The sequence below is a fragment of the Helicoverpa zea genome, chromosome 24 (assembly GCF_022581195.2).
Source record: "Helicoverpa zea isolate HzStark_Cry1AcR chromosome 24, ilHelZeax1.1, whole genome shotgun sequence".
Taxonomy (NCBI): Eukaryota; Metazoa; Arthropoda; class Insecta; order Lepidoptera; family Noctuidae; genus Helicoverpa; species Helicoverpa zea.
Window position 1 is genome coordinate 2,351,259 of NC_061475.1, and position 22,087 is coordinate 2,373,345.

Here is a 22,087-nt window from a genome sequence, read left to right on the forward strand (position 1 = left end):
TAATGCTCACTGTAGGTACCTTAGATTCCATGATAACGGGTGGTGCTGGCGTCGGGATGGCAGATCTAGGCGTGGTGGCCGGAGCATTGATCGGAGTGTCAGGAGTCACCACTTCTACTAAAGCAGATTCCACGTTCAGCCAGAATGTCGCGTAACTTTGGGCGACTGTCGCTCTGTGGATTAAAAAAGGATATTATGGTTTTAGAAGCTGTTTCGATTAGGATAGTTTAACGGTACAATTTGTATTAGGTTGCCCAGGTAACTGGGTTGAGGCGGTCAGATAGGCAGTCGCTTCTTGTAAAACCCTGGTACTCATTAGCTAGACTGAAAGTCGACCCCAACATACTTGGGAAAAGGCTCGGGAGATGGAATAATAAAGGAACAATTTCAAGCAAAACCTTCTGTTTTCAATTCACCGTGCAAACAAACAAAAATTCGCGACCATTTAGTTGATTGGTTTTTGGCTTATTAGTGGTAGTGGTAATCGGTTGCCAGTAAATGTAATTTAATTAGTAGGTATTATAGATCTGCATGAAGTATCATTAAGGTACCTAAGTACATCGTTCCCAACAAAATAGACAATAACCATGGTACATAATGAATCACTGTTGAACTGTGAACCACCTGTTTCTCGTTCAAAACTTTCACAGCAAACTGAACACTACCATTTCATTCCTTTAGGAACCAAACCAAAGTGACTGTCAGCCGCCGAATGTCAGCGTCTAAGCATATTACGCAGACCGTATCTTCGGTTAGATGTGAACGAAAAAGTTAATATGTAGGAAATACAATAAATTGCCTAACTTTCGCTCACATTCGGCGGCTGACAGTCAGTTTGGTTTGACTATAGCCTTACTCTTTAATTCCTTCTGCAATAACCATAATCTTTACCTGAACTCAACGCCACCTAAGAAGTCAGTGGGCGCTTGCCACTGGAAGGTCATGGCTGGCTTGTCTTCGGGCGAGGAGTGCGTCACGGTGTCATTGGCGTTGCTGCAGGTCACCAAGTGTGTGAGCTTATCGTCAGGTAAGCCTACGAACTTGCCTACGATTTGGTCCTGGTTCTGAAAGAGGTGAAATCGTCGTTTAAAATGTGGTTCATGAACTAAGTTATTTAAGCTTCCAACCTGTATCTGTGGAGATCTAAGGGGGAGGCCTGTGTTCAGCAGTGGACGTCCTATGGCTGAGATGATGATAGTGTTTTTTTTTTCAAAGTGAAAGCTCGCTTAATTAAACATCAGAAGAGAATTCAAAATTGTATTATGTGCTTCCTGACTTCATCTTGGACGTTACGGACTGAAGATGAAGAAAACATGTTTTGGAAATATTACCTGCAATAGCAGTATCTATAGCTTTTTGAAAATGAGAGGTCTTAGGTACATTTTTCATTATTCATCTCGTCTCAAACCATAACATGCCTCTCCCATCACCTAAATCCATAAATCACTAAGTTTGCGTAGTAAAACCATAGTACAAGGTACAAGTATCAAGTAACATAAGCATGTGGGTGCATGTATTAAGTAATTTGTTTGCGAATCACTTAAGTGTAACGAGATGCTTAATATTCCGTATCTAGGCATCTAAGGCAGGTCAAGAGAGGCCATAATCCGAAATGGTGAAACCTGTTTGACTGGTTCTATGATAGCACAGGGATTTTTTTTGAAATGGAAATACCAGCGGTCATTAAATCATCAATTAATGAGATCAATGTTGTGAAGAGTAGTGTGGGAAAACAGTTTATCTACGCATTTTATGAAAGTAGCCACTCTTTTACCAATACCACATCAGAGACATAGAGCTCGCAGACGGCTTTTTAATAATCTTGAGCAGGAAACCATAACTTAAAAACTGGTACATTGAATCTCTATTTCTGAAAAACTGATAGATTACGACAATGAGGGACCAATCTCTCATCGTGGTAACTGGATTGATCGAATACAACAATTGTAGCTACATATTTTTCTTGCAACCTCAACAAACAAATTAGCATCGCCTAAACTATATTGTACTAGGTGAGGTGTACATACTTATGTCTTAACCACGTCATATGGGTATATGGAATCTCATGGCCAAGAAACCACATGGTTTAGTGGCGTATCGACACACCTTGTCGCGTCCACTTGGAATTCTATCATAGCGATCGTTGCGTATGCACATGCTGAGAATATTTCGGTATGTAGGACAAATAGGACTGGACTCAAGTCACTACTCGCTTCATATTGATAATAATGGGTTTTATGTCTTCTTATTTTGTATAGTGATCGAGTCTACCTTAGGCATCAGTCTCCCACAATATACTTGGTACATATCTCTTTCTTGTGTTATCTATAATGTATGCATGTTGTAGTGAGAAATAAACTATTTATTATTATTATTTATTTAAAAGGAAGTAAGGAGAACCATATATTGTCACCAATAATCTACTTCAGGTTATTACTAAGTGCTTAAAAATCTATAGCTTTATTCATACTGATTCAGCTTTGGCTGCTACGCAATTTCATAAGAATCTGGTCCGCATTACAATGCTTCTAATAGCTATTGAGTAGAAGCCAAATGCCTTCTACAGATATGGAGAAGTTTGTCACAGCCAGTGCACGATCGTGACCAAAAGGTTAAGGTATGCGCATTGTAACTACGTAAGGTGCAGCAATTGTGTCACTCAACAATGCATCAATTAACGCACTTTGGAAGGCATTAGCTTTATAGATATGGACTTGATGAAATAAATGTTGCCTATTGTTTTTTCCCAATAGTTCATTAGGTAAAAAAATTAATGGGGGTTGGTTAAAGTGGTAATTTCGTTGACTCTTTTTTGTCACTTCCAACATCAAAATCAAAAATCGTTTATTTAAACTTGACTGGTAAACAGCACTTTATGAACGTGAGAAAACAAAAGACTGCGTTTACAGAAATTTACAAAACGTTCACCCTTCACCACTTCTTATGTGTTTTGCTGGGAAGAAGTGGCGTAACAATCTCCTCAGCAACACATGTCTGTCTGTAGGTTAGAAGAACCTTTCAATTGTTTATCTATTAATCTCTCTCATCTAGCAAAAGTTTCCTCTTAGGTATTTACCATACTCCTCAATTCTCCTCTCCTAATTCATATTCCTCACCTGTATCTGCCTAGCCTGCAATATAAACCCTCCAATAGGCAAGGGTGCTCCCGCCGGGCTCCCCACAGTGACCTCCAAGGTGTCACCCTGTCGCACTTGAGAGGCTGATGTCAGGATTAAGTAGGGGGGCGTCGAAGACTGCGGCTTTATCGACTCGTGGCGCGGAGTTTGGTCTATGCAGGCCTGGAAGAATAGAGACATTATTATTGTTTTATAGCTGGTAAAACTTCCAAAAAGAATTAAAGGCATTTTTGAAGGTTCCTGGATAATTGTGAACATAACATGAACATAACATGAATATCATACTAGATAATTTATAGATCGCTTATTTTATTGGTGGAAGCTTTTGCCTATCAACAGACCTCAGCTCGGAAAAAATCTTTGAACACCGAAGAGTTTCAGATACGGTGATTCCAAGTACAGTTGAAGAATTCATCAGAACTTTTAGATTTTCTAATGATTCTTTAACTCTCATGATCGAAGTTTTTTTCTTTTAATTTAAGCTCTATGTAAGGCATGTGTCTAGGATCCTACGAAACAGGGACAACGCATAGGCACATTACATTATTACGAACAGGCATTACTTAACATTGTAGTTATGGTATGAATGAGCTTCTTTCATCACTCATTCACGTATTATGACGCCAACAACGATTTAACTTGTGGGTAGACATCATAATCACATTGAGGCGGTTAGACCCTGACCTACTGCCTGATTTGTGAATTCTAATTAAAAATGAGCTAAGTATGCAAATTTATTATGATGCCATAATTTATAGTGCTTTTTATTTTAACTGGACAAGTTTTTAAGAGAAGAGATCTTAGCTTGCTACCTGTATAGCTCTTATGGTAGCCTTGTTCAACCCCTAAGTTCAATGACAATTTAGTACCTGCTTAAAAGTTGGTTTTATTGGTTCAGTTCTGACTCCACATAAGGAATCCTAACTATCTTCTATCAAAAACATCTACGTTTTACTATTCCATTGTTTGGCCTCTTTTACTAATATCAAAATGCATTCATTACAATACTGCGTCGAGATGAATTAGTCATTCCAAATGTTTACGTTTTATGTTATCTGAGATTATTTCTGTCTTTAGTACTAGCTGCTTATTTTTGTGCTGTATATGCGTCATATTCTCGTTCATCATCTTTGTCCCCTATATCTATTTTATTTCAATACTCTTATCATACTACTGTCATCTCCCAAGTAACTTCATATATTCCCGTTAATAAATGTAGGTACTCTTTTACTTCTTTTAAAATATATATGGGTTGAAAGAAACTCACCCCTGAAGGAGCTCCGGAACTATATTGCTCCGTCTGTTGTATCACTACCGCTACTAATATGCTGAACAGCATCACACTTCTTTTCCTTGGCAACATTTTGTCTGCTTCTGGAAACAAAAAGAAAAAAATCATTATTTATTTGGTACCAAATACACCTTGAAGTTGAGAGGAACCTCCTTCCATTATCGAAGTCGGTTTAAAAGGACGTCATTAGACTCACGCGACGGTTGGTCTCTGCAACATTGTAAGGTACATAACGGTTTTTGATGAAGTTGGTATTTGTGAAGGTAATCATTGAATAACCGTGGGAAAAGGTTAGACTTTATCAGGTTCCACGAAGTAAGTAGGTGGTTTTCTCTTGGTTTTCGCATTATGTTAGTGAAAACACGCCAAACTCATGCTTATCTTAACATGACACATTCTTTAACTTTAATAGTCTTTGACATGTACCAACAGAACCTAACTAGTCCATCACAAAATACGTGTGAACTGAAGGATCACACAGAGAATTCTCAAAATCCAGTCCAATCTAAATCATAACACCGTCTACTCCATAAGAAAGAAAGAGACTAACATAAAGGAATCGAGTAGAAACAGGACAAAAGCCCGCATTTTATGTCAAGCACGAGGAAGTGCGGTCAGCGAGCGAAGTGAAGGGAATTCACGGTGTTGTGACGTGACGTCATCGGTTCATGGTCCTTCGGAGACAGATACGAATCAGTTTATAAGAACGAGTGCGGGAAACAAATGAGGTTGGTAGGTTGAAGTTAAAATACGTGTAGTTTTAAGTGCTTTGGTCGCAATGACAAAGACTTAATTAGTCGACATTATAAAACCGACGAAAAGCGTTGAATTTTAAAAGCTACGTCAGATAATTTTTAAGACAGTTATGTCAGAAGTTATAACACTTGATTTGAGCGCTACCTATACCTATAGTGCTTCTACAACAAGATTTAAGGTGGCAAAAATAATTTTGTTCTTGAATTAGGTAATCAACCGTCGAAAATGACGCAGGGGTGATTGATGGGGATCTACAGAGATTGCGCATAATACTAAACCTAAACAAACAGTATGAAATACTAGATAATCTATTTACCGTATTACAGTGTTAGAATAATGCTTTTCTTAACTGACGAGAGCACAGAGCATAAATTCACAGTCTAGACGGACTAGAAATTCACTGAGATGATTAAAGAAACAAAAACTGTTAGAATTTGAAAACGTAACAAGGCACTTGTGCGTGCTACTAATAATAAGCTTTAACTGACCTGACTAAACTTACTATGTGCCAGTCATATAGTATACCTACTTAATACTACGTAACTTTGTGTTAAGCATGACACAGTCATTTTAACGCATGATTTCAGTAAGGCTATTGTTATTTTAGGTATATTTACTTCTTCAGAATGACGACAGAAATATATCAATTAACACTTTACATCAACTGTTGTCAATTCTAGTCATGAATGATTTGCCATCTGTTCTTGTTGCGACTATTTGCTGGTCATATAGCATAATCATTCTTCGAGAACCTGCCAATTAGGTAAGCTTTGAGTGAGTCAAGTACATTCCTGAACCATCTGTTTAAGGAAAATCTTTCTTCAATTTTACTATAGTTTGGAAGACCACTTCAACTACCCGTCTAAAGTCACGATTTGAAAACGCTGGCTGCATTACAAAAGTTTGAGCTCGTGTTAAAGCAACCATGGGTCAATCGATCATAAGGTTAATCAACGTTTAAAATGCTCAAGCACATCACTGCTTAAAATTCTCCAAATAATTTGATTTAAACAAAGATACTACATATCCTATCCATATATGTTAGATAGCAATGTATCAGTACGAACACTTTTCTCACTCATTAACCAAAATCACAAATTTTGTAACTGCTCCATAAAAAACCTATAAAAATTAATCTCCATCACAGTGAACGTATGCCGAAGGTCGTGGCACAGCCATCACCGGTTGACCTCACAGGTTTTACGTTGCTCCAATCGGAAGACTGCATTTGCGACAATGTTATTTCCTGAACCAATCGTTACGCATTTACTTGCAATTTTGGCAATTTCCTTCCTATTGAAGATTCAAGGAAATGTCGTTCACGGAATATTGATTCGGTGGAATCTGTTTTTGTAAGTCGATTGTCTTCCGAATTAAACATCAATTTATTACATTTCTTAATGTTATTCGCTAAAAATACTTAATTCAATACGATGCAAACCACGTGTAAGATTTATAGTTCCGCAAACTAAGTATTATTATTACCTATTGTAGGTCAAATCAATGATGTAAAATTCCTTCTATTTACCACTATATTTACATAGATATTTACAATAAATATCAAAAACCATCCTAATAAAACAAACAACTAAAAGCGTCAAAAAATTCGTCCCCATCGCTGTCAAACATCAATTAGTTATAAAATGCACGATTATGTTAGGAACTTCTTATGTATTGCGAAATGCGTTAAAAATACCAGAGTAGATGTTGTCTTGAAGACCCAATTTTGAGTCAGTTTAGTTATTTAGGTCGTCGAATGCAGTTGTTAGTAGCGTTTTTAGTACCTATAAACCCAGATTTTATCGACATCTTTCCACGGATACCACACTCCACAATTTTCTTTCGAATTGAATACGAAAACACCATATTACAGAAGATAAGATCACACACAAATCCTGAACAAAGACCCGCATTACAGTTTTTTCGGCGAAAAAATATTAGATTCAGGAAGTAGGTAGTAGAACGCTTGATAACATAAATTGAACTGCTAATATACTTAGTATAGTAAATAGAACACGCAATCCAGTTTATAGATGTGACATTGCTTGCCATGGTTACAAGGTTGGTAATGACCTAACACCTTGCTTCTAATTGAAGCACCTTATACATACGTAATTTCATAAATGTATCACTTGAACTAGCTTCCGCCAGCGGTTTTAGCCGCGTCCCGTGGAAATTACTATGCGTAGCGAGATGAAAAGTAGCTTATGGTCTTCTCCGGTAAATGGGCTATCTAAAACTGCAAGAATTTTTCAAATCGGTCCAGTAGTTTCGTAGATTTCCGCGTTCAAACAAACACATTTCAGAGTCATAATATTGAAGTTCATATGTTATTAAATAGGTATAGTTAATGATATGTTTAATATGGCTTAGGGCTATGGAAGTTATGGCCTTATTATTATTTATTATAGCCGTATATATGTTTCCGCAAGTTAATTTATTGGTATATTACATGTATATATGTATGTATGTATGTATTTATTGTTATTTGTATTAATATTGTTGTATTTAATTAGTATTTAGTGTTTTATTCATCATTATGTTTTCGTTTTATTTTCTAATGCACCTACCATGTTTTTCTCTGCATCACCCTAAGGTTGACTGGAAAGAATGCCTATGGCATTAAGTCCGCCTATGTAATATTTTTGTTGCATAAAGTTTAAATAAATAAAATAAATAAATAAATTTAAAAGGTAGCAGTATTTTGTACTCCTTAATTCTTTGAGGCGTAACCGTGATGTGTTTTTGTCTTCACAATCCTAGTTTGAAAGCGACGTGATAATCATTTTGTAGTGGATGGTTAAGTTAATGATTGATTGAAAAAAAAATAAGTAGAAAGAGTGCTTAATTGGCATTTTTTAACTAGCATCTGCAATATCTATTGGCAAATTGCAATTTATTGCATTTTTAGCTTAGTCTGATGATCAATTTGTGTTATGGTGAATACTGTTTTCGTTATAAAATTTTAACTATTTTTATATACCTTGTAGAAATCTGGAAAAATCTTGCTTTCTGGTACAAAATATTTGGATTTTCAATTAGGTAACTGATGCAGGTTAGTTCAATTGACGAGTAAAATAGAATATAAACATTCGTTTACTTAGTTGTTATTCCGATAAAAATACTTTCCTAATATGCCGATCGAGGTCTTATAAATACTTGAGTAAATCAACGTTACATAAATGTAACCTGGTGTTAATGATTCAATAACAAATATTACCTATTTACTTACGAACAAGTGGAAATATTTTCAAAATGAGTCTTTGTTTGTTTAATGAATTTATAGCGGAATAATTTCAGTTAACAAAGTTTTAAATAAAAAAAAAATATTGCCATCCATCGGTGGATTTCTTTAACCTATATGCGATTGGAGATTGAATTTTCCCGTGAGCCCCAAATAAATTAGATATATCCTATCTCTAATCACAAAGCAACGAATGGATAGGTTATTGAAAGACGCTGTAAGTCTACGGAAAGAAGCTTTTCTTAAACTCCCAAATCAAAAAATAACTTAATTCATGAACCAAAGAAATTATTGAGTCAGTAAAATAACTAGAACAAGGTGCTATGCCATTAAACCGTCAATCACACAACAATTTCTACCCCAAACACCATTAATTATAGAATTGTGTCATTCGCGTGACCCGCTAAAGGGCTCGTAGAAAACTATGTAGGGCAAGAAAATCTAAGGGCCAATAAGGCTAGTTACAAGGATAATTAACTGGCATTTTCAGGTGACCTGATTTCGTAGTATTTAATTTATTCATGATTTAATCTTGGACATTTTGGTAACCTGGTTTCATTAAAAGATATTAAGGAGTTTGATATCGTAACTTTTTGGTACGAACTTTTTTTTGTAGTTCTAAAAAAGGTTTTTAGTTCTTTGTTTGTGTGGGTAAAGCAATCGATGGGAGGTCAACGGACAATCGATATAAAGGTGACTTTGCACTTTTTTATGCGACAGGTTTTGAAACTTTAAAGCAAACAAAACTGGTTTGGTTTATTTAGGGCTGTAGGTAATTAAAAAGAAAAAAGAATACACGCCTGCTTGCAGGTACAGATTACTAAATAATTACTATATCTTCGCATAAAGATCTAACCTTTATAAAACTCCATTTATTTCTAGTAAATAAACAAAAGATAACAAAATTGATGTTATTTCAACCTCTGAAACGAGGTGCTTTTTGTCACAATTAAGTGTCTACTTAACAAGTTATCAATAGACACGCTAGTAAATAATATTTGTCATTCAAAATGGAAATCAAATACTTAAAATGATCAATCAATCAATTAGTAATCAATGAATAATTTAATGTAAACTATTGTTTGATGAGATTTTAATGTGATCGCGTGTACTCAAGTTTTGATTATGGTTTCCAATTTAACTCGTTGTAATTATAGGTTTTGTTATCTAAATAAGGCTCTATTTAGAGGACTTTATTTACATCATCTATGTATGGAGGAAGAACTTTTTTCTTTGATTGCACCCTATATCAATGTTGCACCCTGAAGTCTTCCCGAGTGACATAGCCATATTTGAACCCGGTACGGGCAGTAGCAAAACCGCAGGAAAACGGCTTTTCTATCTACGTTATAAAATTCTGAAAAATAGTCTATAGTGGTATAGCTCAATAAATGTAGGTACCAGCAAGGACATATATAAATATCACATAATATAGGCGAATAAAACCTTGTATTATTTGCACATTTTAATGTATTTTATAATAATAAAGAACCATTAATTTCAATGTATTGTATGCATAATACAAACAGATCGTTTGCATTTAATGGCACAGGTTTTCTTAATGTTTACCTACTCCACTGTTTTGTTCGTTTGGTCCTTTAATACAATGAATAACTTTAATTCAGAAACTGGCTGTTGTCTAACTTCTACATCCTCATCATCCTTCCTGCCCTTATCCCAATTTTAATTAATAATTTATTTTTATCTATTTGAAGTTAGCGCATGTTTTCTTCTTTCATACTCCCTATTTGGTAACATTCAAAAATGACGGGATCTAAATTACCATAATATTTTCCTTCAGTATTCAAGCCAACTCTGAACTAAAGTTTAGCAACTTTAGGGAGTCTATATAACACTTTCGATAAATACATGAAAACGTTTTAGAGAGTCTAATAATCCAAATTGGGACGTGAAAACGATTTTAAGACCGCACCGCGGATTTTTTGATTTTAGATAGCTCCGCCCACTACACTTCCGCGTCTATCGCGCGTCGCGCAAGCTATACTCTTCACTCAATGTGTAAAATTTGAATTTCGCGCCAATCGCACACGCCGAGGTCAGCGCGGGGTCAGGAGAACCGAACAGGGAACATAAGGAGCCGCAACTTACCTAACTTTTTTTATTTTTTGATCGGTTTTTTTTTTGTTGTACTTACAAAAAAATAAAACCGACTCCCAAAAACACTGAAAAGCAAAAAAAAACTATTCTTAGGTGCATCGGCCTAGAAGTCGGTGTCTAATTGATGTAACTAAGTTTATAACGCCACCGACTTCTAGGCCGATGCACCTAAGAATAGTTTTTTTTTGCTTTTCAGTGTTTTTGGGAGTCGGTTTTATTTTTTTGTAAAAAGTTTTTTATTTTTAGCTTTTCAGTGACAAGCATAGTTGTCACTATCCGCATGTCATATCCGCAGTGGAAAGTTCTCATCAATACGAACAATATAAGCCCAAGCACGAGGTAGTTTACATATTCAATTGTCAAGTTCCCTCGACCTTCTCTGGTCTTCATCATCAGGTCAGCTCCAAGCCTTCACCATTGCATAGTGTTATCAGACATGCGCCTTAGTGTCAAGTTTTTACCCTACGTATGCCTACGATTTTCGAAAGTTGCCCTCGATTTCTCAGGGTTTCCATCATCAGATCCTGACCTGGTGACTATGGGACCACCTGGGAGGTAAACCCTATCAAACAAAAAAAAAATTTTGCAAATCGGTCGAGGCGTCTCTGAGTAATCGGTGAACATACATAAAAAATAAAAAAAAAAAAAAAAGATCCCGACGAATTGAGAACCTCCTCCTTTTTGGGAAGTCGGTTAAAAATTATTTGTAATTAAAATTTTTTATGAAGAGTAATATGATAATTTGGACGCGTATGGTTGTGTGTATGTATGTGTGGTGTGTCGTGTATGTGTGTTTGTATATCCAGAACGGAAGAATCGATATGTATTTAGGTTTTTTTGTTTGAAATGAAAATTAATCGGGAGTGTTCCTAGCTTTATTTGGTGAATATCGGCCCAAGATGGCCGCCGCCACAAAATGGCGAATAACATATTTTTTTTTACAATTCCTTCAGTATGGGTATCAAATGAAAGGGCTTGATTAGTAGAATTATGTATAATATTATTTAAAGTCCAAGATAGCCACCGCCAGAAAATGCTGAATTGCATTGTTTTTTTATAGCTCTCTCAATACGGGTATCAAATGAAAGGGTTTGACCAGTGTTAAATAATTTATACTAATGTTATAAAGAGGGAAGATTTGATTGTTTGTTTCTGTGGATTGTATAAGCTCTGAAACTGCTTAACTGATTTGATTTGCTTTCACAATTAGAGATTTACACTATCCCTAGTGAATGTAGGCCATATTTTATCCGGGCACAGGAAGAAGTTCCCCGGGAATGCGGCTAAAATCGCGTTAAACAGCTAGTAAAAATTAAGTGGTTTAGGAATAAAAACGTCGCAGATCTTGTGTATTGAACATTAAAAAAATGTATGTAGTGAAGTGTAAGGTATCAAAGAAGTAATGACGCTAAGTAATTCATTTTCAAACATATTTATTAAAACTGAAATGTAAATAATAATATAATGTAAAAAAAAAAGAATTTATAGTATAACGCGGTCTCCATAGATTTTTTGTTCTCTTACGTAGTATAGTAAGTTGAACTCAGTCTTGCGCGCGGCCTTTGTGTGGGTAACCCTTGTACATATACAGTGACTTTGTGTGCGTGACAAGAGGTACAGTCGGGTACAAATACAGTTATTTAGGGGTTACGGCTGTTTAAGGAAAAACAGTTATTACGTAATTTAATGTTTATTTATCTGTGTAAATATCTATTGAAATTATTAAGTTAGTTTTTGATTTGTTTAATACCCAATAAAAATGTTTATTTATTTATAATGATTCTGAATCGCTACTTGAAAAATACCCCGAGTAATTCATCTTAGATATTTCACGTCATTTATTTCTTAGATACTGTCAATGTCAATTTGAAAAAACTTATGAGAAAATAATGAAAAACTGTAAGATGTATATAATAATAAAAAGCTTTGAATGTTGTTTCATTTTTTGAAACGCTACCTGACTCCTTAAACATTTTCTCCGTGAAGAACTAGACATTTTTGTAAACGACTGTACCCATAACAAAAAGCGATAAGAACACGTCATGCTCGGACGACGTCACTGTCACACGAACGAAAGTTGTATATTTACAAGCCGACGCACACATAGGGCCGCTCGCAAATCTGAGTTATCGTCACAAATTATTATACCTACGGCCGGAGCGACAACATGCACAGGTCCGACCTCGACGAGGGCTATCGCCGGACTGGCTAGTCTCCGTACGCATTGTGTATCAATCGCTAGAGCACTGACATAAGGTTCAGAATTGTGTAGCGTCTACCATGATCGCGGCCGCTCAAAAAATGCAATATCTTAAAACTTTAATTAAAAATGTTTGGTAATAGTTATGGAAAAATGCCTTTGACAAAACCTTAATATTGATGTTAAGAATATATTAGAGTAATTTTGAAATATAAAGATAGTGTAACTTCCTTGTAATTTCAAAAATAGTACTTTTTTAGACGTGTTTTCGGAATTAATTATGATCGAGTAAAATTATCAGTATCGTGTTTTCGTTCTGGCAGAATCTAGATAAAGATATCAATTTACCTATATCAAAATTTCAGATCCATTGGTAAGCTGGTAGTCCTATAATTTGGCATGGCAAACGGCTATCAAAATCACGGTGGCGTCTTAAGGAGGCTAACACTATCAATAAATACGTGAAAACAGTTTTAGGGAGTCAACCACTGATAAATATAATGTGGGTAACGGTAAATTTTTAAATTGAATAATTAATTATTTTTTTCTTCAACATCATAAACACAAGTTGGAACACAAGTAAAAACTTAAATCTACTAAGTAATTGTAAGAAAACATGAACAGTTGGTAGTTTAATTAATTTGTTCCATGCAAGATTGTTGCGTGTTGATTTCTGTAACTAAAACTATTTTATAATTGTATCAAATTACTTTTGAGTTCGTTATCCGCGTTCTTAAAGTTAGTTTTTAGGTACTTCCATTCGAGTCTTACCTAAAGTTTTTTTACGAAATCACCAACAAACAATTAAGAAAATAATATATGATGACTTATCAGTTTTCAAGTATGCTTACCTACTATATTTTTTACGTGTATCTGTTTTATACGTATACCTAAGTATATTTTTTCATAGTTCTCTTCAAATAACTTCTGGTGGTTGCACAGTTTACAGCCAACTTCAGAGGACAACGTTTTCTGACCTGAAGCCTACATTTCTAAAAGCGCTCTTCATCCTCTCCCCTAAAAACTAACTTGCTGTGCCCGACAGGGTCCATAATCGTTTCTTTAATTTTACTGACCAGCTTTGTAAATTATGGGATGCAATAAAATATTGAGTATTTCAAAATGTTAACGTTGTGAGAAAGTCAACTTGATTCTTAACCAGAATTAATCCATAAAAACTTGACGAGTTGACGATATACCTTTTCACTCAGTCTCAGTAAACTCTTGAAGTGGGTTTTCCCCACTCGACTCCAAGAACATTAACTATCGGACAACGGTGTCTCGAGACCGTTTTCCTTATAAGAAGTATGTATAATGTTTCTTTTATAAACCTGTAGAAACTAACGTGCTTGACTGGGTTTACCCGTCACTAAGTTGTGAGATTTCGTATCAAGTTACAGTCATTTGTTTTTGATGAATCATTATTTGAACCAGCGTTATATGTCTGATGAATGAAAAAGTAATTAGTCTGTTAGACAACCCTAAAATAATGGGCGCGTATTTTTTCTTTTCTCCCACATAACAACGAAGATACAACACGATAAAATTTTGTGTTACGACACTTTTAAGTACAAATATATATATAAATAATATGTATAAACGTGACGTCACGAATCACCACTCTCAACTTTTATTGCCTTATATCTAAGTGAATTTTGAATGTTTTATCAAAATAAGAAGTACGTGTCCGATATTTTTTGGTATCCTAAAAGACGGACTAATTAGAATGACAATTTTTTACCCTGTCATCACGCCTATTGTAAATGATAATAGGTATTCTACTCTTGTTTTGAATGTCATAGGTATGTTTTATTTTGAGGAGTGAGAATTTAATTGATGCGCTTTAAATTGAATGAAATTGTTCTGTTCTGATTGTCCTCAATTTAAAACATGATGGAATCAGTGAAGACGCCTCATAATATAATTAAGATAGCTACTGTTCTTATTGCTACTATATTCATTAATGTGGTTTGTTATTCGAAGAAGGACAAATCTTCCTCAAGGTTACCCGTCATCACCCATTTATCCATTCTGGTTCAAGAAGGTCAGATTAGAATATTTTTTTAAGTCGATATAACTAAAATATAATTGACCAATTTTCAGAAAATTCAAGAGTCAACAAATCTTCCTCATACCTGTTCATAATTGATAAGCCCTTCAAACTTAAACACTTCTATACACGCGGAAATTTACTTACATAATACTTTATCGTATGTACCTAAGTATTTTTATAATAACGACGTTAACTAACATCAGATCTTCATACAAAACGCAACCCAACAGCTTCTTCATAGTAACAACATAAAAACAATGGGTACTATAATGACTGACTGAATTCTCCCACGCTTCGTGTGTAGTATTCGGCGTAACATGAGTCAGTTTGGAGGTCATTCCTCGTTTGAGGTCTCATGGCTGTATCACAGGCTGTGTGTGAGGTTATTTTTGAAGTATACTAAGTATAGCTACATATAGTAAGTATAGGTACCTATAGTTATTCACATGTCCATCATGGGCACGGTAGTCGGTAATATTATCTGTCATGGACGTCATTTCGAACGTTTACATCCTTAAGAGCCTGGTTTAGTTCATTCGCAGATGAAGCTCAATCGATTAGAATTTTTGGGAAACATGTAAAGATAGAATTCTCTTACATCCTACAAAGGGGAGATTACCAACTAAAATTCAACCATGTTCCTCTTCCTTCCGAAGCCTTCAGAGTTGCAGAGAAGGAGACAGTCCTACAAATAAAACCTAAGGTACTAGGACTGATATTTTTGTTGAGGTGGTTTCCTTAAGGTGGGTGAAACCAAAAAGCAAAATTTACTTATGAATTTTGTTGCACTGTGTGTTGAAAAGAAAGGAGGATAGAGGATAACGATCATTCTGCATTCTTTTTATTTCTTTAACAGTATTCGAAAAGCCACTCCGACTGTATAAAGCTACGCTTAGTAAAGCGTATGTAGTAATAATGTCGGTAAACTAATTAGCGACAAGACAAATAAGGATCGATAATGTTTTGAAGTGTACTTGAAGCAATATTAACGAGGTGATAATATACTTGACGACTTGAGGTTAGGGCCAAACAACTCGGCAGTTATGCAATTGTGTTTGCATCATTTTAAGCCTACGTACTCAATTATATTCCCAGGTGCAGTAGGTAGGTAGTCTCTTGTTTTTTCCTGAGTTTCCTGCTAAGCTGACACATCATTTAAAGATACCTAAATTCTTCTCACGTTGACCAATGACCATGTCAAAATTAAAAGTGTAACATATGAACACCTAGAGAATTAGAACATATGAACACCTAGCAATTGAGCAGCTCTTAACTGGACTATGAAAGATAACAGTAGTTCTAGATAGAAAAAAGGCTATTTAATTACTACCAATTATGGCACTACGGCCATCGCGCTCTATGCAGGTAAAAGAAAAAGAAAGAAAAAGAAAAATGCTTCTAAAACGCAGTCTGGGGACCTTAATCAATGTCCACGCCATTGATTCAACGCGCAGAGAATGGCCATATCTAATATAGGCACCTATTTATAATCCACTGCATTTACATGTGGTCAAGTATTGGAATGGACAAAGCTTACATTCTCTCACAAGGTCCAACCTATTCTTAGTAATCCTTGTACCTACTCGTAAATAGCTAGTTCCGCATTCTATTTTTGTGAGTTTTAGAATGGGAATGCTAAGTTATTTTTGTATTCAGAATTTTGGTTCCTCTACAACTACCTATACTTAAAATTATTTTGATAATTTATTAATACATTTTTAGCTCAATTTGCATTGAATAATAAAACGTTTTCAGGATAGATAGAAAACGATTGTAATTAATTTTATTTTCTTTTAACAAGAGTGTCCATGGAGTTCCTTGCTGGTTCTTCTCCGTGAGGCCAACTCTTTGGAACCGTGCAACTACATACATAGTTTGTCGTTTCGAAAGAGCTTTTATAGGCCTATTTGAAACAAAATTATGTTGGGGTCTTCTAGTCTACCCGGATGCAGATAGGCACCAGTGTTTACAAGGAGCGACTGTATGCATATAATGTATGCTATGCAATAAAGTATGCTGATCCTAAATAGTGCAGTCATTTTCAACTCTAATATGCGAATATAAGTAAATAATGACATCATCAGGTACAGCAATATCATTAATAATCAACGTCCCTTCTTTATTTAAATTTTAATTACTATTTAATTATACTAAAAACAATAGGGTATAAATTGTAAGTTTTGATTGCACGTAAATAAAATATTGATGCTTTTACTTGAACATGCAACAAACAGTATTTGCGTCAAGAAGAATATTTTTTAAATCGAACGCCTTGCAAAACGAGTCGCATTGTTGGATGTGGTTTCACTCGCGTCCCATGGCAAGGACTTTATTTTTAATTTAGTCCGGTTGTACTACTCTAAGCTAAAGACGTTCAAGCAAGCAATATGCGGTTTGGGAGAAGATACTGCAAAATATCTGGCCTGTCAAAAGGACCCTATGGATTTATTTGGTCTTTAGGAAGCACAAGTCATAACAACACCTGATGAAGTAGAACCAAGATCTTCGTAGCGTATGAAAAGACCGCAAAACAAGGACGACGTTTGCACATAGAGAAATCACAAAAACCAGCTGTACGCAAGGTTTTCTCCATACTTGCAAAACAAACAGGTGGGTAAAGTGGAATGTTAGCATGCAGTCCGCGGGTGAAAGTGGCCGCGTGTCGAATCACTTAGCATCATTGACCACCACCCGTGAACATAACGTGTCAATGCATGCATGCTGGTCTTTACAATTTGGTGGCGTAATCGTGTGTCAATATTGTTGGTTTGAGGTGATGATACGTTCGTAAAGAAGGATTAGAGAATTTGTGGTGTTACTATAAAAAAGTTGAATAGACACACAGGACACAAACAGAAACTCCTTAAGGATAACCAGACCATAAGAATTCCATTTAGCTGGCATCAGACCGACTGAAAACTTAGATAGGATTCTAAAAAACAATATTTGCCAACCATTAGGTTTATTGTTGGCCGATTGTTTAGTCTGCAGTGCACGGGTACTCTAAAATAGAACCTGCAATATACACATATGTAGCTCGAAAATAGATGAGCCAATGAAATTGTAATTTGACTTTTAAAGCAAACTTAACTTTGCAATTATAATAAACGTTTTTAATTGCTAAAGAAGTTGTACAAATCGTCATTGCCACAAAACAAAGGTTGCTTTTTATACTTTTTAATACCATTAAACAAAATGCTAATTTCAACGGACATGAAAAAATCAAGTTTCAACATAAGCATAAAAAGCAAAAACTTCCGGTAGCATTCGATCTGGTAGTAAATCCTATAATTACGTCATCGGTTGAAATCCTTGAGTGAGCAAGCTGCGCTCGCGTCACGTTCAATATAAGTTTTTTATTGTCGACCGAGGTTGATTCAAGCTAGATAAAAAACTTTAATTGGGTCCTCCTGCTCTTATAGAATTCCTATGTAAGAATGGTGAAGAAAAAAATCTTGTAGACAACAATTGTTGCGAAATCATTTACGCGTAGTGAGGTAATGAATACAATGTTGATTGAAGGGAAAAAATGCAACGCTAGGCATAATTCTGAACTATTATAGAACTGCATATAAAGGGCATATAAATGAAGATAAATAAAGCATAAAGTGGAAAAGAATAGTTAAGCCTCGGAATAAAATGAAACCACTTAATTCATTTATTAATTTTATTAATTCATTTGAGAAAAGAAATCAAGAGTGCGACATTGGGTCCTAATTTAAGATATGACTTTTATGAAATGAAGTGCATAAAATGGATCCAAAAATCGTTCTTAAAATGATGATTTTTGTTAATTTATTAATTAAACCTTAAAAAGCATTAAAAACGAGGCCAGCCTCGAGAACGCATCTTACTACTTGCGTCAAATGTCCAGCATATTTCAACTGCATTTACATATGTTATAGATCTATGCAACATTTTCTCAGTAATCACACCTTTTATAGAGTGACACAAAATTTTAAGACCTCGAAGTTACTCAACTTTTTGATCACATTGGTTCTATAGTTCGGCCATTCAGAGAATGCGTTCCTGACACGTCGCGATTGAACTGACGACGTAACTTTGCAATGGCGTTGCAGTTACGATAAAAATATTTTTGCTGGTTGTTTACCGTTTTAACAATTGAGGAGCATTAAAACAACATTATTATATCAATAATCAATGAATGTTATTACGTCGTCAGTTCAATCGCGACGTGTCAGGAACGCATTCTCTGAATGGCCGAACTATAGTAAACTTACTTTTTGAGAAGCGGTGGACATCCCAAGAGCTAACGGAGATGAGGTAGACCCCGGAAGAGACGTTGAGTGACCTGAACGCCTGTCATGACTGGGGGATCAGTCAAAAGTTCGGGAACAGTGTCAAGTGGCCTTGGTCAAGCAGTGAGACAATGTAGATCAAAGAGCAAAGCTTCAGAAAAAATATACTGTTTACGTGTAAGTAAATAACATGAGCTGAGATCATTTAGTGTCAATCACCTCTTTCTATCACAGTTCTAAGTACCTCCAGCGTAAGATAGGTACGTAAGTTAGTGTTCTAAGTACTGTCATTGTTGTTATGGTGTTGTGATCACACAATGCTTGAAGCCACCACTTCCGTATAGCACAAGTTCCCATGGCTTACAATGTACGCGGAGATTACTTATTAACAACCGTTGTACCACACTTTGATATATTGCTTGTCACATGTGCGTTAAGTAAATAACATTGTTTATTAGGTTGTTGTTATAAGTAGTGTATGTTCTTTTTCTCAAGACAATCGAGGTGTGAAAATAGCGTTATTTTCAACTCTTATCGAGTGAGCTACAGACAGGTTTAATAACCTAACAAGCTCTAGTGTCATAGTTTTCCTAAATCGACATGACGACATCTGAAGTGGTATTGTGACAACGACTGCTACTTACGCCTAAGCTACTAACTTCCACTATTTCGGTTCGACCCAGGAATCGAAACCATGATGATTGATAACGGCGATGTAAGAAGGAGACATGATTTGCTCACCCCAAACAGTTTGAGAAAAAGGGCAGGAGGATTACATTGATGATTCTCTGCTATAGCCAATATTTATAATATAACTAGCTGGTGCCCGCGACTTCGTCTGCGCAGGTTTAGTATTTCGAACAATATGTTTACAAATTGTAGCCTATGTGTTATTCTGATGTATAAGCTATATTATTGTAAAGTTTCATTAAAATCCATTCAGTAGTTTTTGCGTGAAAGAGTAACAAACATCCATACATCCATACATACAAACTTTCGCGTTTATAATATTAGTAGGATTACCCTAACCTATGTTATTTGTATGTAAACGTATAGAGGCACCAAATAATTGAGTAGATTCAGATTAAGCTCAGGCCGGTGTATGAATGGCGGCTCAGAATGGAATTGACTTATATCCGACATGAAAATATTACAAGTCGTCATAATCATAATGTAACGAAAGACAAAAGAAGGTTAGTGTATTTCTGCCCTTATGTAGATCAATGCATTATCTTCCGAAATAAGAACTGTTGCGTGACACTTGTAATCAAATCCAATTAATTGAATTTTGAATCAATCTATAGGTATGTTTCCCTATTCTGGAGTATTGCAAATGCAATGCAATGCTAATGATGTAACAGTGTTTACAAACAAGTTTCGAATTAATTAGTTGGTTACGTAATCAATCGGTTTAAAGGTATTCTTAGTATTGATTGTCTTTTTTTCTAGATTATAGCTTTTTAGACGATTTATGTATCTACTGAGTTATTTGTGGTTCCTTCTGCAGACGTATGAAGTAACTCATCAGCTGCTAATATAGGCGATGGCAATTAAATTTCGTGATTGGACTCTGTCTGAATACACAATACTTCGTTGATTATACTAATTGCTGAGTGGCAATTTATTACCTAATTTAACAACTGATCAAATTAGGTAATATCTAATCAAGAAGTGGATACTAATTCAAGTTTGGCAATAGGTAACGAATTGTAAAAGTCAGATCATTATTTTGTCATTCTAATAAGTAAATTGAAATGAATCTCCAAGTTCGTTGAAGTTTATGTTGATGATCAATGCAAATCGTGTCAGTGCAGCCTGTTGCATGATAGCTTATATAATGACTTGCTTGAAAAAGTGTCGTCGATAACAAATTGTGGGAATCATCGATTTGAATTCAATAGTATGATCGGTATTATTTTTGTTAGGTTCTGATATTTGTGTTCCTCCTCATATTTTTTTGATTTTTGTTGATAATTCATTAAACGCTGGTTAATTAGAATAATAGTCGGCCACAGATTAATTTGTTTGACGGAACCATTATTATTTTCCTATTTTTTACTAGTTTCCGGCTACGGTTTCATGAGACTAGATAAATGGGCTTCCGTCGTGTCTATCATACTCGGAGAGATAACTCCAAATCGGTCCATTAATGCCTGATGTTAGTGCGTTTAAACAAGTAAACAAATTCTTCAACTTTAGGTATATTTTCGTGCTATGAGGAACGAACAGACGGGTCGTCTGGTATGCGATATTAGGTGGTTAATAGAATATTTTTAGTTAATCAGTCGCAGCGAATTGAAGGTTTTTTTAACAAAGAAATAAAGGAACAAATAAATTTGTACTTGAAACTAACATAACCTTGGCTCCACCAGGAAAGTCTTATGCCAATAAACATACTCATTGCCTATTATAAGCTGCAACCGCTGACAAATTACGACAAATAAATTGACCAATTTCGTTCTGACACAGAGGAATACCGCAATGATTCATGACTGCAAAAATACTCCAGGATAATGCAGGCAAAACTGTCTGCATTAACAATTATTCTCTTATCGTACTGTGACTACTTCCAAGTACAGATTAACATCCTGAGTCAGTCATTTATTATTGCGAAATTAAAACAAAGGAAGTCTGGTCCAGTCCTGATGACGTAACTCTAAAGGTAAAATCACGTTACAAAGGTAGAAGTGCGAAAATATTTTGCAGGACTCCATCCATCTCCCGAGCCGTTTCCCAACTACGTTAGGGTCGGCTTCCAGTCTAACCGGATGCAGCTGAGTACCACTGTCCTGCAAGGAGCGACTGCCTATCGGAAAAAGGCTCCTAGGTGGTAAGGCCTCAACATTAACGTATCGATCACAGTTGTTACTCTCCGGTAGTCATGTCCATAGGACTGATAGTGAACGAATAGACAGTGCACCTCTGTTTACGCATACATCTGTGTACTATAATACATGTAATGTGTCTTGCGCAGCTGGCTGATCTCCGTCGAGAACAGAGACAGAGAGACGATCTGCAGATTTCTCCAA

At 35.5% G+C, this 22,087-nt stretch overlaps 1 protein-coding gene across 2 annotated transcripts in view; it reads right to left on the minus strand.

Moving 5' to 3' along the window:
* LOC124642390 (putative ferric-chelate reductase 1 homolog) overlaps window positions 1-22,087 on the minus strand; it is a 33,687-nt gene that overhangs the window by 6,798 nt on the left and 4,802 nt on the right. Inside the window, exons 1-5 of one of the 2 annotated variants that reach the window (XM_047180797.1) lie at window positions 5,501-5,636; window positions 4,405-4,511; window positions 3,117-3,299; window positions 892-1,064; window positions 20-173 (exon numbers count right to left, since the gene is read on the minus strand). In XM_047180797.1, the coding sequence (XP_047036753.1) occupies window positions 20-173; window positions 892-1,064; window positions 3,117-3,299; window positions 4,405-4,500 (606 nt within the window). In that variant the 5' untranslated portion in view covers window positions 4,501-4,511; window positions 5,501-5,636. Of the gene's footprint in view, window positions 1-19; window positions 174-891; window positions 1,065-3,116; window positions 3,300-4,404; window positions 4,512-5,500; window positions 5,637-22,087 lie in introns of those variants that run through there. The other variant, XM_047180796.1, reaches the window with a different exon arrangement.